The sequence below is a fragment of the Notechis scutatus genome, chromosome 5, assembly GCF_049901735.1.
Source record: "Notechis scutatus isolate UNSWTSFEM ecotype Mainland chromosome 5, rNotScu1.2, whole genome shotgun sequence".
In the NCBI taxonomy this organism is placed as follows: domain Eukaryota; kingdom Metazoa; phylum Chordata; class Lepidosauria; order Squamata; family Elapidae; genus Notechis; species Notechis scutatus.
The window spans coordinates 46,290,821-46,305,678 of NC_142013.1; the positions used below are offsets into that span (position 1 = coordinate 46,290,821).

Sequence of the window (14,858 nt, forward strand, 5' to 3'; positions counted from 1 at the left end):
TACATATAAGAAAAATAAAAAGAAACAATAGGACAGGGACGGTAGGCACTTTGGTGCGTTTATGCACACCCCCAATTATAGTTGTTAATATAATATAATATAGTTGTTTTTTAACATCAAGGATTAAGCAAATTATGGCTGCATCTTCTGATTGCTCAATGGCTGGTTGTTATTTGCTTGGAACCGGACGGTTTAATGGAGAATAGAAAGCAAAACAACTCTTTTGGAGGAACAGCATCATCTCCGTAGTCACTCATCAGCCTCTTTCTCTGCCAAATTTTTGTTAACACAAAGCAACCCAGCCCTCTTGAGTGTCTGAAGCACATTGATCCTCTCCGACGTTTTTGTGATGAAAAGAAAGTTTGTTGTTCTCTGGAAATTCGGCTAAAGGGTTAACTATGATTTCCTTATTTAAAAAAAATATGGGCACGCCCTTACAATAAAAGAACTTGAAGAGGAAAGAACCGAAAGTCGGCCCGAGTAAAAAGAAGCGCGGGGGGGAAGGAAATCACCACTGTATTTAATATCAGAAAAAAGGGGGGAAATAGGGTAACGTCGTACAAACTAAGCTCAGAGGGATGTTATTTATCAAACGAATAAAATTTCCTGATATATCTGTTTAAAAGGAAACTGCTCGTCACCTCTTACGCTATCTATTCACGCAGTGCTACCTTTTACATAAAGTTTTAATTATTCATTATCCAAGTAAAGCTGTGTGCGGGAACGCGCTCTAAGACGTAATGAAGAGAAACGACGGCGAGATGGGAGGAGCCGAAACTCCCATTGCAGGGCCGGCCAGGTTTGGTTGAGGCCGCGACGCCGTGGGCGCGCCTTCCGCTCAGCAGGCGTAGGGCCGGCCCGAAAGCGCGCTGCTCTTCCCCAGGGTTGTTGCTGCTTGTTTGGGCGGCGCGTCACGTCACGGCTGCGTTGACTCAGCGGCGGCCTCCTATCCCTCCTCCTTTTCCTCCTGGGTCCGCTCAGGCCTGGCGCTCACTCCGGTTCTCTCAGCCTTCTCTCGCCAGCGCCCCTTCTTCTTCTTCTTCGTCACTCCCTTAGGCCGGCAGGGAGGGAAGCCGAAGCTGGGAAAAGGCCATGACCGTGGAGCAGAATGTGCTGCAGCAGAGCAACACCCAGAAGGTAAGGGAAGAGCCGGCCGGGAAGGAGGAAAGCGACCCTCGCACAGAGACCCTCCACTTCGCTCAGGCCGCCACCGCGGCAACGGGCCCTTTAGTTGCGCGAGGGCCTCGCGCTCTGGAGCCTCCACCGAGGCGGATCTGCGCACCCTCCTTTTTTCCCCTGCTTCCTCCGTGACCTTTGCGTATGGAGGGGAAGTTGTGGAATGGGGTGGTTCTTACCGACCTGCTTAGCGAAGGAAGGTAGTTGTGGCTTTGGGCAGGGTTCCCTTCAATAGTGGTTACTTTTTTCTTTTCCTTACTCTTTGGGTGTGTTCTTGTCCCTCATTTGTTCCGTTTCCCCACTCCCACCTTACCTTATCAGAAGCATCTAAAGGGGTCTGCTAGTGGATTGACTAATTCACCTTTTTGCTCGCTGTATTATCTCCTGTCTCCAAAGTGACACTTTCTAAACAGAAGAATTGAGAAGCATCCACATTCGCCACTAGTTCTTGTATCTTGAGACATCCCTCCTGCAGTTCTGTAATACTTTACATTTACATTGCCTGGTAAACAACGACGGACAGAGGTATTTAAAGTTTGGGCTCTGAAAGGGAGCAGTAATGTGTTATGTTGAGAGAAGATTGTATTAAAACAATGACACTTTTCCTGTTTATTTCTTAACTGGAGGATCAAACGGTTAGATGAAAATGAGTTAGACTTAGGATTCTAATCAGGCATTTGTTAAAAGTGCATAGTTTAAGATGAGGCTTGTTAATTAGTAAAAAAAAATGTCCTGACTAATAAAGGGAAGAGAGAGTTTGATGTAATGGTTAAAGCACCAAGCTAGAAAGCAGGACACAGTTCTAGTTCTGTCTTGGGCATGAAACTGGTTGGATGACCTTGAGCCAATCATTGTTCTCAGCCCTAGGAAGGAGGCAATGGCAAACCACTTCTGAGAAACTGCCCCCCCCCCCAAAAAAAAAACAACCTGCAGGAAGTTGTCCAAACAATCTTCAAGAATATGACATGATTGAATGGAAGAAAAAAATACCAGTTGCATTTTGGTGAAGGCACCGTTAGTGTGTTTATAAAAGGTATTGGAAACAAAATTTTCTCAAATACAACAGTCCATGTTCAAGAATAAGTCTTTGTGGTTGACAAGAGTTTGTGGGTGTAAATAAAGGTAAAGGTCTACCTTTGAATGTTATTCTTCAGAGATATAGGGCAGCTTATATGGTTTGGTTACTACTTATACTTTCTTATAAAATCCTTGTGAAGTAGATCACATTGAAAAAGAACAGCTCTCCCAAACTAACTGCAGTCGAACATAGATTTGAATCTAACCTTATTAAAATCTGGTAATTCTGTGATTTAGTGTTCTTAATATAAAAGGAAATAATGCATTGTACTATATGTATGGTTAGAAGGCTATCAGGATTTGTATTTTTGAACAGTGGTGGCACAGTGGTTAGAATGCAGTATTGCAGGCTAATTCTCCCAACTGCCAGCAGTTTGATTCTAACCAGCTCAAGGTTGGTTCAACCTTCTATAGTTCCAAGGTGGGTAAATGACCCAGATTGTTTGGGGGCAGTATGCTGACTCTGTAAACCACTTAGAAAGGACTGTAAAGCACTAAGAAACAGTATGTAAGTCTAAATGCTATTGCTATAAGGACAGATTCTTATAATCATATATGATCATTTGGTAATGATATGGAATGGTATGAATCTCTATAAATTGGAACTTGGTTGAGCCATTGTATGTTATGGTGATCAATAAAATGGATACTATTTTTTGAAATAATGTGAAAAATATAGGGAAGTTCGTGATCTTGCTTGCTTTGTAAACTAGGTTCCTATGCTGTAAATTATGCTACTAACAGTACATTTCTTTTATATTTACTTCTCCTGTCACAATTCTTTAGTATAACGTAAGCATTACTGAAATTAGTCTTGAGCAGTTGCACAGCTATATTCTATATAGCAACTTGACACTAGAAATAGATCCAGAACCACTGCACTATCACCAAACTCTGCAAGTGCTCAATGCTCGATATGGCAACTTGAACTATTCTACATCCCACACCTGATGTACAAAGTGGACATGGCTAGCATTTTCAGAAGTAATCTTTTGCAACACTTATATTTCCATCTCCATGGTATAAAGATCAAGAGCTTCCACTATTCTCATTCAGGCTTGCTGCTACTTCCTTATATATAGCATTGCTAACCATAATGCTGAAGACATATGCACAAAGTTCTGCATGTGTGTTGTGCTAGAGTGTATGGAAGGAACTTTGAGAAAAGGCAAGAACAAATAAGTTCATGGCAGAAGTAGCAAATGCCTCAGGCTTGGCTCTAAACCCTGGAGATACATGCCATCGTTTTTGTCATTTCAGTGTCTTAGCTTTGTTGTCTTCTGAGTCTTCCAGAAGTCCATTTAATCTCAGCAGGTGCTCCAGTTGTAAGAGGGGATGCATTAGTGATATCAGTGGTTGGTAATTTAGAAGCATCAACTATCTACCATAATGAATGTTGCACCAACAGCAAACCTGGGCATCTCATCTGATTTCTGGTAACTGGGATTTGCTTACAGTGGCATTGCTCAGGCTCATTCAGAAATTATTCCACTATCTGTGCATAACATGATGGATCACTGAGTGTAGAAGAGAGGCTGATTGGAAAACTAGTACAATTATGTATTCATAGGATGAGCAACACAACATGTCCTTCAGAAAGTCCTTAACATCAACCATTTAAAGTTGAAACAACTGATGATTGCTGCTTCCTCATCTAAATGGAGATTTGTAATGCCCAATGTCCTTGCTGCCTCTGGTGATTTCATTAAGCAGTGTCCTAATGATCTTGCAACTTGTTTGCTCAACACAGTGTGGCTATGGAATCATAGAAACAGTGAGTAAGGCAAAGGAAAAGGAGTTTTGTCTAGTTGTAGTTGTTAAGTAGAGCACCAGGGTGGGGGGTTAGACCTTTCACCACAGCTTGGGTTTGGGCTCTTTTCCAACCCTATTGGGGAGAATGGTTGTAAAAATGATGGCATTCACTAGCAATTTCACCAGATTTGAGGTTTCTCCAGTACATAGTAAACTTCTAATTAATTCAGAAGTCTGTTTTTCTTCTTCTGTCAACTTGTACTAGCACTATTACAAGAATATTTTGTTTGCCAGAATGGAATTATTCTTTCAATATTTTGTTGTTGTACCCAACTTGTTTTAATGTTGAAATTTTCCCAATATAATCAAGAAACAGACATCTTTCTTTCATTGTCTTAGAATCAACTGATTTTGACTTTTGAACTCATTCTTAAAAATAAAAGAATGGCTTGATTAAAATTAAACTAGAAGCTTTTTATTTTTGTCCAGAGAGTATGTCTTATTTCTCTTTGCTGTTGTAGCATTAGATTTCCTTTATGACAAATTCTTGTGGATCTATTCTGCCTCAGCCAATGCATAGAAAATTGTTATCCTCTTTTTAAAAGTATACAGTTTTAGACTACTTTTTTAAGAAGGCAATATGTCAGTTTGTATATTTTCAGTTGACTTTCACATTTCTTGATGTGAAGTTGTTGTGATAGTGCTCACTGAGGAAAAAAAGACCACCGTCATCTTCTCACTATATGTATCCACAGTGACCCTTTTTAGAGGTTTATTGTTATTTTTTGTTCTACTGTACTTTTCATTAGCATAACCTTCCAAAAGTTTATACTTTCTGTTACTCTATGATTGTTACTATTGCTGGGAAACAGCAGATAATTTTGTTTATGCTTTAACAGAATAAAGAAGTCTTTGAGTTTGTAAAAAAAAAAAAAAAGTAAAAACATTAAATTTGCAAAGCTGTGAATAATTTCTTGTGCATGAGAAATATTTTGTTCTCTTTTTAAAACATTTCAAAAGAAAAAAGGAAGAAAAATATATATTCAAATATTTGATAATTCCCCCCCCCCCCCATTCTTTATTTTCTTAACTTCTTCATGTTGGCATCATATACCAGCATATAATTTATATTTTAATATCGGGATTTCTGACTTAAAGTGATATAAATAAAGCTATTATCTTGAAGAGCTACATTTGGTAATATCAAAAGATTTAGTCTTCTGTTCCCACAGAGAACCATCAGATAGCAATTTTATGTAAAGTTTCCAGGGATCTTAGTGCTCTTATAGAGCAGTAGTGCAAGATAAAGTGATTTTAGATTTGTTAGGCCCTGGGGCACTTTTGGTAATGCCAATTTTAAACATATCAGATGGGTTCCACTTAACTCAAAATGGAACTAGGCAACAATGGCATAAGAATCAAAACACTTTTAAAGAGATCTTGCTGGGAAATCTGCCAGGTATGGACAGTATCCATTTCAGAAATATGTCTGTGGTTTAGAAAATACTATTAGGGTTAGGGCCATTGTTGAAAGTAGATTAACAGGTGCTTATAACAGAAGGCAAAATATTTCAACAAGAGTTACGAAGTAAGAAGGTACACAATTTTTATTGCCAGCTCCTGATGTCTCCAAGCTAAGATGGGACAGCCTAAATGAGTAAATTTGGGTGCAAATGAGAATATAGATAAGGTTTGTCAAAACTCTAGTGAAATGAAAAGAATCGATGGGATACAGTCATTTCTAGATACAAATTTCATACAAGTAGTCCTTGACTTACAATCACAGTGGGATCAGAATTGTGGTCACTAAGCAAAGCAATAGTTAAGAAATTACCACGTAACTGGACTTGGATTTGAAACCATTTTTAGCACAGTCATGAAGTGAATCACCAGGTCATTAAATCAGTCATGTGGTGGTTAAGTGAATTTGGCTTTCCCAATTGACTTTGTGAGTTGGAAGCCAGCTGAGGCGTTGCAAATCACAATCATATAACCAGAAGACCCTTCAACCTTCATATATGCAAGCCTGTTGCCAAGTGCCCAAATTGTAATTATTTGATGTGACAGTCATAACTTTGAGAGTGGGTCATAGATCATTTTTTCTGAGGCCATTATAACTTTGAATCCGTATTAAACAGATGGTGATAAATTGAGGACTACATATACAAAAAACAAGGATTTTTCAACAGAAATACTGTAAGACAGGATGAACAATTTCTCAAGGAATCACATGAGAAACTGGGACTGTTGTGGAGGGCTAAACCAATTGGGTATGAAATTGAGTTGGCAAGCATGCAAACACATATATTTAAAAAACGCAGTTGCCTTCAAAATAAAATCAGTGCAATTGTATTGAAATCGTGGCATGTATTGCAATCATGTCACTTCTGATTTCTGATTGACCTCAGGCAGAAGTTATAAGTATAAATGTATTTAAAATGTCTCTCTTGCAAAGTTAGATTGTTCTTTCAATAATACAACCTGTGTAATCACCAAAACCATAAATCACAAGTTCAAATTTTTGTTTTTTTATGCAAAAAGTTAATAAGATGCTTCCAATCACCAACAAATATAATGTCTTTTCTATAATAAAAGAAATTGATTATCAATTTCAGCAAAATCTGTCAACCTTGCTAACCATTCCTCTGTGGTGGGAAATGTTGAATCTTTCCATCTCTGCCGGTAGAAATCTCACAGCAGTAATCATCTATTGAAATAATATTTTTTTCCTAATTTATCCACTAATTGTGAGAATATATGTATGTATGTATGTATGTGTGTATGTGTATGTATATGTATATGTATGTATATATAAAATGATTGTGTGTATCATTTTATATATATAACTATAATTGTATAACGATTAGTTTTTTATATATATAAACACACACACACACACACACTCATTAGGATCTCAGACATTTGGACACCTGGTTCATGACTTGAGATTGGCCTGGAATGGATTGGCAGTTAACTTTCCAATAATTTATCTCTAGAGTCTCTATTCCACCATTTTCCAAGTGATCTGTCGTCTCTAGTGCTTCTTTGTAATTGTTGCTGTTTATTAATTTTTCAATAAATTTGGTAGTGATTTTACTTTTTTGCTTTGTTTTTTTGCTTTGTTTTTTGCTTTTATGGGTTGTAACATAGCAGAAAATCTCTCAATAGAGGGTAGTTTATATACATATTATAAATGTTTAAATAGAATGTTTTGGCGCTCCCAGTTTTTGTAATTCATCCTATACTCATGAATTGTCCAAAAAGCTCCCAAGCTCCAAAAAGCTTGGACTCACACTGATTAGTCCAAGGTCAGCGTTCTTTGTTGCCCTCACATGGATTTTCTTTGGTACCCAGTTTCTTACACATGTATATGGGAAAGTAAAAGTGGGTGTATGAAGGCAATACATCTTTCCCTCTCTGGATTTTCATCGTGGTATTCAAACATAGCTGTTAAGTAGGGGACACTTATGATTATGACCATGGAGACAGTGTTGTGTTTCTGTCTTTGTTCTGAACTTGGTTCATGCAGTTAAGAATGAATGAATAATGTTAAAATCCACTGATTCTCTTTTGGCAACCTATGTGGGAAAGTTTGTTTGATGTTTCATATTACACAGGCAGCACACAGTTACAAAGTTAGCAAATATAAAAACTTGTTGGATTTGTGATTATTCCCCCCTATATTAGAAGCTGTTCTTCTGCTAATGAAATCTGTCAATATAGGTACCTTCTAAAATTTTAGGCAAGTACCGGTATATATTTTGGAAACAGTAATAGCTGTATTTTAAAGTCATTTTTTTACTGCTTTTTACTGTGGCAGTAGGACCACTTTAGAGACCATCATTATATAGCTGTTTTTGCTCCCTTAGGAATTCTGTTGCCTTTTTTCCTGCTTCCTTTATGTTGTTCTAAATAGACAAATTATTTAGAAAAATCAGGAGTAGAGCTTTAGAGGATGGTGAGAGAGGAACTACTCTGAAGAAATAGATGGATTCTCAATTAATATTCACTTTGCTTTTATTAAAACAAAAATGTACAATTTGCTGCAAAAATCAAAGGATGGACATAAATGATTTAGTTGCAAATCAGGGACATTTTTAACATACAAAATATTTTTAAACATAACCATAATAGGTTACATCCATGCTAACTTAATTACCTTTACTTCCCACTGAAAATAATAGAAAAATTAATCATGCCATTTACTTTATTACTTACTTTTTGAAGATCTTACCTTTTGAAGATCTCCACATGTCCAGAAGAGGCTGACCCACTGGCAGAGAAGCCAAAGTGTTTTATTCAGATGATGGTGAAGATGTAAGATCATGAAATCTAAGGAAAATATTTTCACCAGCTTCTGAGTAAAAAACTTCAGCTGGGGCCATGTGGCCAGCAAGCCTAGACCTGGATTGGGCCACAGCAGCCTCCTGCTTCAGGGACTGAGGCAGTAGCAGCCGCCAATGAAAGGGGAGGTTGCTTACTTTGTCTCATCAGGCTGAACTGCAAGGTCCTTGTTGATTGGCTGCCACGTCCAAATCCCTGAAGCTGCTCATTCGAACTAGCCAGTCAGCAGCAAGCAGACTGGGTCCAAACTAAGCCTGACCAGACTGGGTAAAAACTGAGCCTGCAGGTCCTCATGGCAGAGAAGCTGAAGACTTTTATTCAGATGGGGAAAGCTATTTTCCTTGTATCTCATGTTATTACAGCTTCACCAGCTTCTGAATAAAAAACATCGGCTTCTCTGCCATGTGGCTCAGCTTTTTCTGCAGCTCTTCGAAAAGTAAGTACAGTAAAGCTATGGGAAATGGAGTGGGGAGGGCGGATCAGGCCCTGGAACTCTCCATTTAAGCCTGTAAGAGGCCAGGGGAGCCCTAGGAAGGTCCAAAGAGAGCCTGGGACAGCTGAATCGTGCTCAGGGACCTGCATTTCAGTCTAACAGGCTGGGGGAGCCCTAGGAAGGCCTGAAGGGGGCCTGGGATGGCTGGATTGAGCTCAGGGATGGCTGGATTGAGCTCAGGGACCCTCCATTTCAGCCTATGGAGTCCTAGGGAGTCCCTGTAACAGGCCGTTCATGCTGGCAAAGAGGCAAAGGAAGGCTCACCAGACAGGCAGGTAGCTGGGCCACGTCGGAGGCAATGGAGAATCAGTCTAACAGGCTGGGTCGCATCGGAGGCTGGAGCAAAGGCAGGCAAGTGGGCTGGGTCACGGGGGCCACATCTTCGAGGCTAGCGAGCAAGGGAGCCAGAGAACGCCAGCTAGTACATCGTGGCCAAGGCAGGAGAGGCGAGATAAGGAGTGACTAGGGGGGCGGGGTCAGCCAGTGGTGCAAGTAGCCGGTTCTCCAAACCACAAAAATTTAACTATCGGTTCACTTGAACTGGTCCAAACTGGCTGAATCCCACTTCTGGGTGTATGCTACCCTAACAAAAGTTGAATTTTGAAAAAAAAAAAAAAGGCTTATAAATTTTAAACCAAAGAAAAACTAAAGATTTCTTGGAACCAATCTTTTTCTCAAGTTGTTTTGTGATATTGTATGGCTCCTTGGCCACTTCAGTTTATTTTTAATTTGCTGATGATTTAGAAATTTGGAAAATCAATTTTAAAACCTCCATTTTTTTTTATTTAAAAAGTAGATATAGCTACTACATATGGTGTGGAAGTTTGTATATCTATTGCAACAATCATAGTAGTTTGTTGTGTTATACTTTACCATGGATATGTTGTCTGCAGATAATGGAATTTGTAGCAGCTACTCCAGACTTAATTTCCCTATGTTCCATTTTGAAATTGTACACATTGATACTGTTAGACACATTTCTTTAAAGAGGGGGGGAAAAAACCCTAGCTTTTCCACTGACTAGCTTGTTTACTTTAATTTGTGTTCTATGCTGATCAGCTCTTTAATTCTTCAGCACCAGCAGACGTTTCTGAATCAGCTGAGAGAAATCACTGGTATCAATGACACTCAAGTACTACAGCAAGCCTTGAAGGTACAGTGATTTTGAAAGATAACTACGTTTAGATATCTAAATTAAAAATACAATTCAATACAAGACTGTACGGTTGATTTGAATGGCCTGCAAATAGGCTGAAATTGTAGGCGAACTGGGGAAATTGTGAGTGGTCCAGAATCGTTATTGAACATCCAGAGCTGACCATGGACTTGAAACATGATTTCCCCATTCCTAATTAAGCAGCTTACCCTTAAACTGTATACATTTGGGTTTAAATATAGATATATTAGTGTTTGTAGTTATGATTTTTCTACATGCTTAACTGATCATTTATTCAAATTCATGTTGAACAATAAAGTTATAAAACTGATTTCAAACCTCCTTGCAAATGTTTTATTTAGGAAACGTATACAATGGGCAGCATCTAATTCAGCCATTCAACAATTTCATTTGCCACTGCAGAATACGAATATATTAAATCGGTGGATTTTGATTAAATTTCAGCTTTCATTGCATTCAAATATAAATTTGCTTATCTTTCACATTAAATTAGTATGTTATTTTTAAATTGATTAGGTTTCTAATAATAAAATATTCATGGCAATATGTAAAATTTAAATGTACCTGGACTTGATGTTAGAAGCTGATCATAAAATGGCATTTTGATAATTCATTCTTATGCATTTAAAGGATAGCAATGGAAACCTAGAATTAGCAGTAGCCCTCCTAACGGCAAAGAATGCCAAGATTCCTCAGCAAGAAGAAACAACATACTATCAAACAGCACTTCCTGCTAATGACAGATATATAAGTGTAGGAAGCCAAGCAGATACAAGTAAGTGCTTTTTTCTCACCATATAACTACACAACTGAAACAACTAGAAAAACCTGTTTCTACTGAATATTAATGAACTTTTTATATCTTATATTTGATATTGTCTGTTTTATTTAATGATTTTTTTAAAAAAAATTGCAAGAAATTCTTACATTAGACAAACATAACTTTGTGATGGCAATTGCTCTAAAGCTGATTATCATCTGTCAATCTGATCTATCTGTAAAAGCTTTGTCTCTATTTCTGTTTTTATTTGAGATCCAGATCTCACAGTTTCCCAGATTTTTGACAGCATCCAAATTCTTTGGCTGGCATGATGCTGTTTAGAACTTTAAAATTATTCCTGATAAATGGGTTAAACATATTAGACCAGTACAATACCCATAATGAAACTGCTTGATGAAAATTTATTTGATGACCTGGTGGGCTGAAATGTCCTGTTCATAGTTGTTTATGCAATCTCCTTTTTTTTCTTGTAGTTTTCCTTCTATTTCACATTGCTTTACTATGGACATCCTAGCTAGAATTATTTATTGATGTTTATTGATTCAAAGTTACACTATTTCAGTTTCAAAGTGAAAAAGATCTAAGGCTTAATGCAGATGAGAGTTTTCATGAATCAGCAAATGTATACCAGTAAAGAGGTAAAGTGATAGAAAGTATAATAGCTAATGAAATTTTAGTTGATTGTTCAAATATAATTAATAACTCAGGTTACACAACTGAATGATACTATAGTGCTGAAAATAAGTAAAATGTGGAGACAAATTTAAACTAGATGTTGATCATTGCTAATATATTTGATTTTTCGTTCTATGCGTTTTTAATATTGAGGAACATAGGTTTGCTTTCCAGATGTAATTGATCTCACAGGGGATGACAAAGATGATCTACAGAGAGCTATTGCCCTCAGTTTAGAGGAATCAAACAGGACATTCAGGGAGACTGGGATAACAGATGAGGAACAGGCCATTAGTAGGTAGGTAAATAATGTACATAAAGAGAAGGGCATTTCTTTCTTTCTTTTTTTTTAAATACATCTTTATTTTTTTCTACACAGGTATAAATTATATTTATCTGATTTTTGGTCTTTTTAATTTTAATTTGTTTTATTTCATTCTGTTCTAAGTTCTGAAAATTCTAAAATGCTTATGTTATTCTTTAATATTTTTTTGAGTAAAGTTGAAGTAAACTCAACTGTATTGGCATTAAAGCCACTGGTTATTCTACCTTGTTACTGATTTGTCTTTCAAAATCCTTGTATACTTACCTTAATTTGTGGTTTATAGATTTATGTTTTCTGAAACAGTTTATTGTCTGACATCACATACTACACTAAGCCTGCTTGTCAACAAAGCAAAATGTTTAGATTCATATCAGACAAATCTGTTAACCATGGTTTACATATCATAGTTCAGGGCCTTAAGTTTTCCCAAAGTCAAATTTAAACCATATTATGGCTCACAACAGTACAATAATGTTCAAGAGAAATGAAAGGGAAAAAGTTTGGAGAGTTTATTTTGTAGATGTAGGAGGTTTCTTCTGTAATGTGAAGAACATATGCCAAGATATTCCTCCATGTTTCTATAGTTTATTTTTTTAAAAAATTAAAAATTACACCAGGCCATATGGCAGAATTGCACTTATTCTTCCTTAGGAATATGCAAACTATCCCAATCTTGGAATGAATTGTCCTGCTGAAATCTAAAATATTCCTTTTCCATCCAGAATATGACTTAGTTCCTCTGAACTATCCAATTCTGGGATTGATTTGGCAGTTTCCAGAAATAAATCTTCTAAACAGTGGGTGGTATTACGTAGCCAGCGTTCATTCTTACTCAAAATAATCCTGTTTCACCTAGAACCATGTATCTACATGTTTTATTGTATCTGGTTTGGAAAATTTACTTCCAGAAATTGCTGTACCTTCCACCTAGAACAGGGGTATCAAACTCAAGGCCTGTGGGCTGAATCCGGCCTGTGTGGTGTTTAGATAGGGCCCATTGGGCTGGCCTGTAAATAGCAAAGGACTGGCCCGCGGTGTCTTTGCTAACAAAAACAGGGCACAAGGGGGAAGTGTGCCACCCACAGCACGTTTTCGCCCTGGATGGCCTCCTGCAGTACTCTGCCACCCAAAACGGGGTGCAGAAAAGCAGGGGGGGAGTGATCATGTTCATTTTACGTGATTTAATGAAACAAATCCTTGGATTAGGAATGTAATTGGCAGGGTCTATTTACATTCGTAACTCGAGAACTATATAATGAGAGTGAGGGAGGGTCTCAGGGAAGTCCTGCCTTAGCAATTGGCCACCACAGCCCCCCCAGTCCTGTGTCATGCCCACCATGCCCCCCCGGCCCTCTGAGGTCACAACCCTGATGTGGCCCTTAATGAAATTGAGTTTGACATCCCTACCCTAGAAGGACATGGTCCAGAGAAAGAATTTTTTTTTTCTTCTCAACAACAATTCTTAAGAGTTCTTCAGAAAAATACGTTCTTAAATCAACAAATGTTGTACACTTTATGTAATTTTTATGCATTAGTATAGTGAAATAAGAAATAATCATTAGGGGAAAGTTTATATGGTATTATAAAAGGATAATTTAATATATACGGTATTATAAAAGGATAATTTAATATTCTGAATGATTTCCTACTGTAATTTGTAACTATAGTAATATTTAAGTTTGTGAATGCTTTGAATTTTCAATATTTCTGCATAAATAGGATCTAAAACGTTTTTTTCCAATGGAAAATTTATTGATTTATTTGTTGAGTAAGTTATTCAAAAATACATAAGTGATAATAGTTATAATAGAACACATTGTGGTTATAACAAGTATTTGTGCCATAATACTTGTTCTGAAATTGCTTTTGCTGCAGCATGACCATGCCTTCTAAAACTGCTGTTTTGAGAATTAGGTGTGGCTCTGCTCTTTCTGAAGTGATCCGCCAACGATGCTTTGCTATAGCTTATAGAGTACAGTACTGTTATCAATGGCTGGACAGTAGGCAAAATGACATATTATATTCTGGAAGACCAGATTTGATTTTGAGATCTTTTTATATACATTTATGTACTATAACCTTGCTTAATATAATTCAAATGGTCTAATATGGGTAATTATTAAGTAACCTATTGCTTAAGATAATCTATAATTTAGATTATGTAGAAAAAATCTGGAGTCTGATAATACCTTTCTGACTAATAAATTTTATTAAACGGCATAAGGATGATGAAGATTTGTGAAAATATATATCCAAATTGTTAGACTATTTGTTCTAATTATTTCATTTGTTTTCTAAGAGTTTTAGAAGCCAGCATAGCAGAAAACAAAGCAAGTCTGAAAAGAACACATCCAGAAGTCTGGAGTGATTCTCCAAATCCATATGACAGAAAACGTCAAGATATTTGTCCAGTAGGCTTAAAAAATGTTGGTAACACATGCTGGTTCAGTGCCGTTATACAGGTAATTATGTATTAATTTTATTAAACTGTTGGGTTTATCATAATTATTAGACAATTACTTGAAATGCACAGAGAAATTAATGATGCGGAGAAATTAATATAAAAAGTCCCCAAGTTATTTTCTGTATCCCTATTTTTATTTTTTAACACCCTGAAATACTGGGTCATTGAATCAAAATTATTTGATAAATGAGTCAATATATTCTACTTAGCTAGATGCATATTATTGGATAAAAGATCAGACCAGAAATTATGTTAAGGCTTTGCTTCAATAATCAATTTAGAATCATTTAACAACCTTTTTACTAACCTAAGAACTGCTGTGATTCGCTTAACAACTGTGGCAAGAAATCATAAAGTGGAGCAAAATTCACCTAACAAAGGTTTCGCTTAGCAACAGAAAGTTTTGTGGTCATAAGTTGAGGACTATCTGTATACTGTGAAGCCTTGAAGGCATTATGTGTATGATATAAATAGTGTGTATGTATATATGTGATAAAAATACAGCACATGTGTACGTGTAAGCTGAAATATTTGCCTGACTATAAATAATTGTGTATTTTCCCCATATGAAGTGTAAACTTTTTTCTTGTGATA

The 14,858-nt window shown here is 36.9% G+C and overlaps 1 protein-coding gene across 8 annotated transcripts in view; it reads left to right on the forward strand.

Annotated features, from left to right (window-relative positions):
• Positions 1–732: 732 nt before the first annotated feature.
• Positions 733–14,858, forward strand: part of USP25 (ubiquitin specific peptidase 25) — a 50,489-nt gene continuing 36,363 nt past the window's right edge. For 6 of the 8 annotated variants that reach the window (XM_026664109.2, XM_026664112.2, XM_026664113.2 and 3 more), the window contains exons 1-5: positions 733–1,137; positions 9,918–9,995; positions 10,650–10,794; positions 11,650–11,773; positions 14,100–14,262. In XM_026664109.2, coding sequence (XP_026519894.2) covers positions 1,093–1,137; positions 9,918–9,995; positions 10,650–10,794; positions 11,650–11,773; positions 14,100–14,262 — 555 coding nt within the window. In that variant the 5' untranslated portion in view covers positions 733–1,092. The remainder of the gene's footprint in view (positions 1,138–9,917; positions 9,996–10,649; positions 10,795–11,649; positions 11,774–14,099; positions 14,263–14,858) is intronic. The other 2 variants (XM_087966656.1, XM_087966657.1) reach the window with 1 other exon arrangement.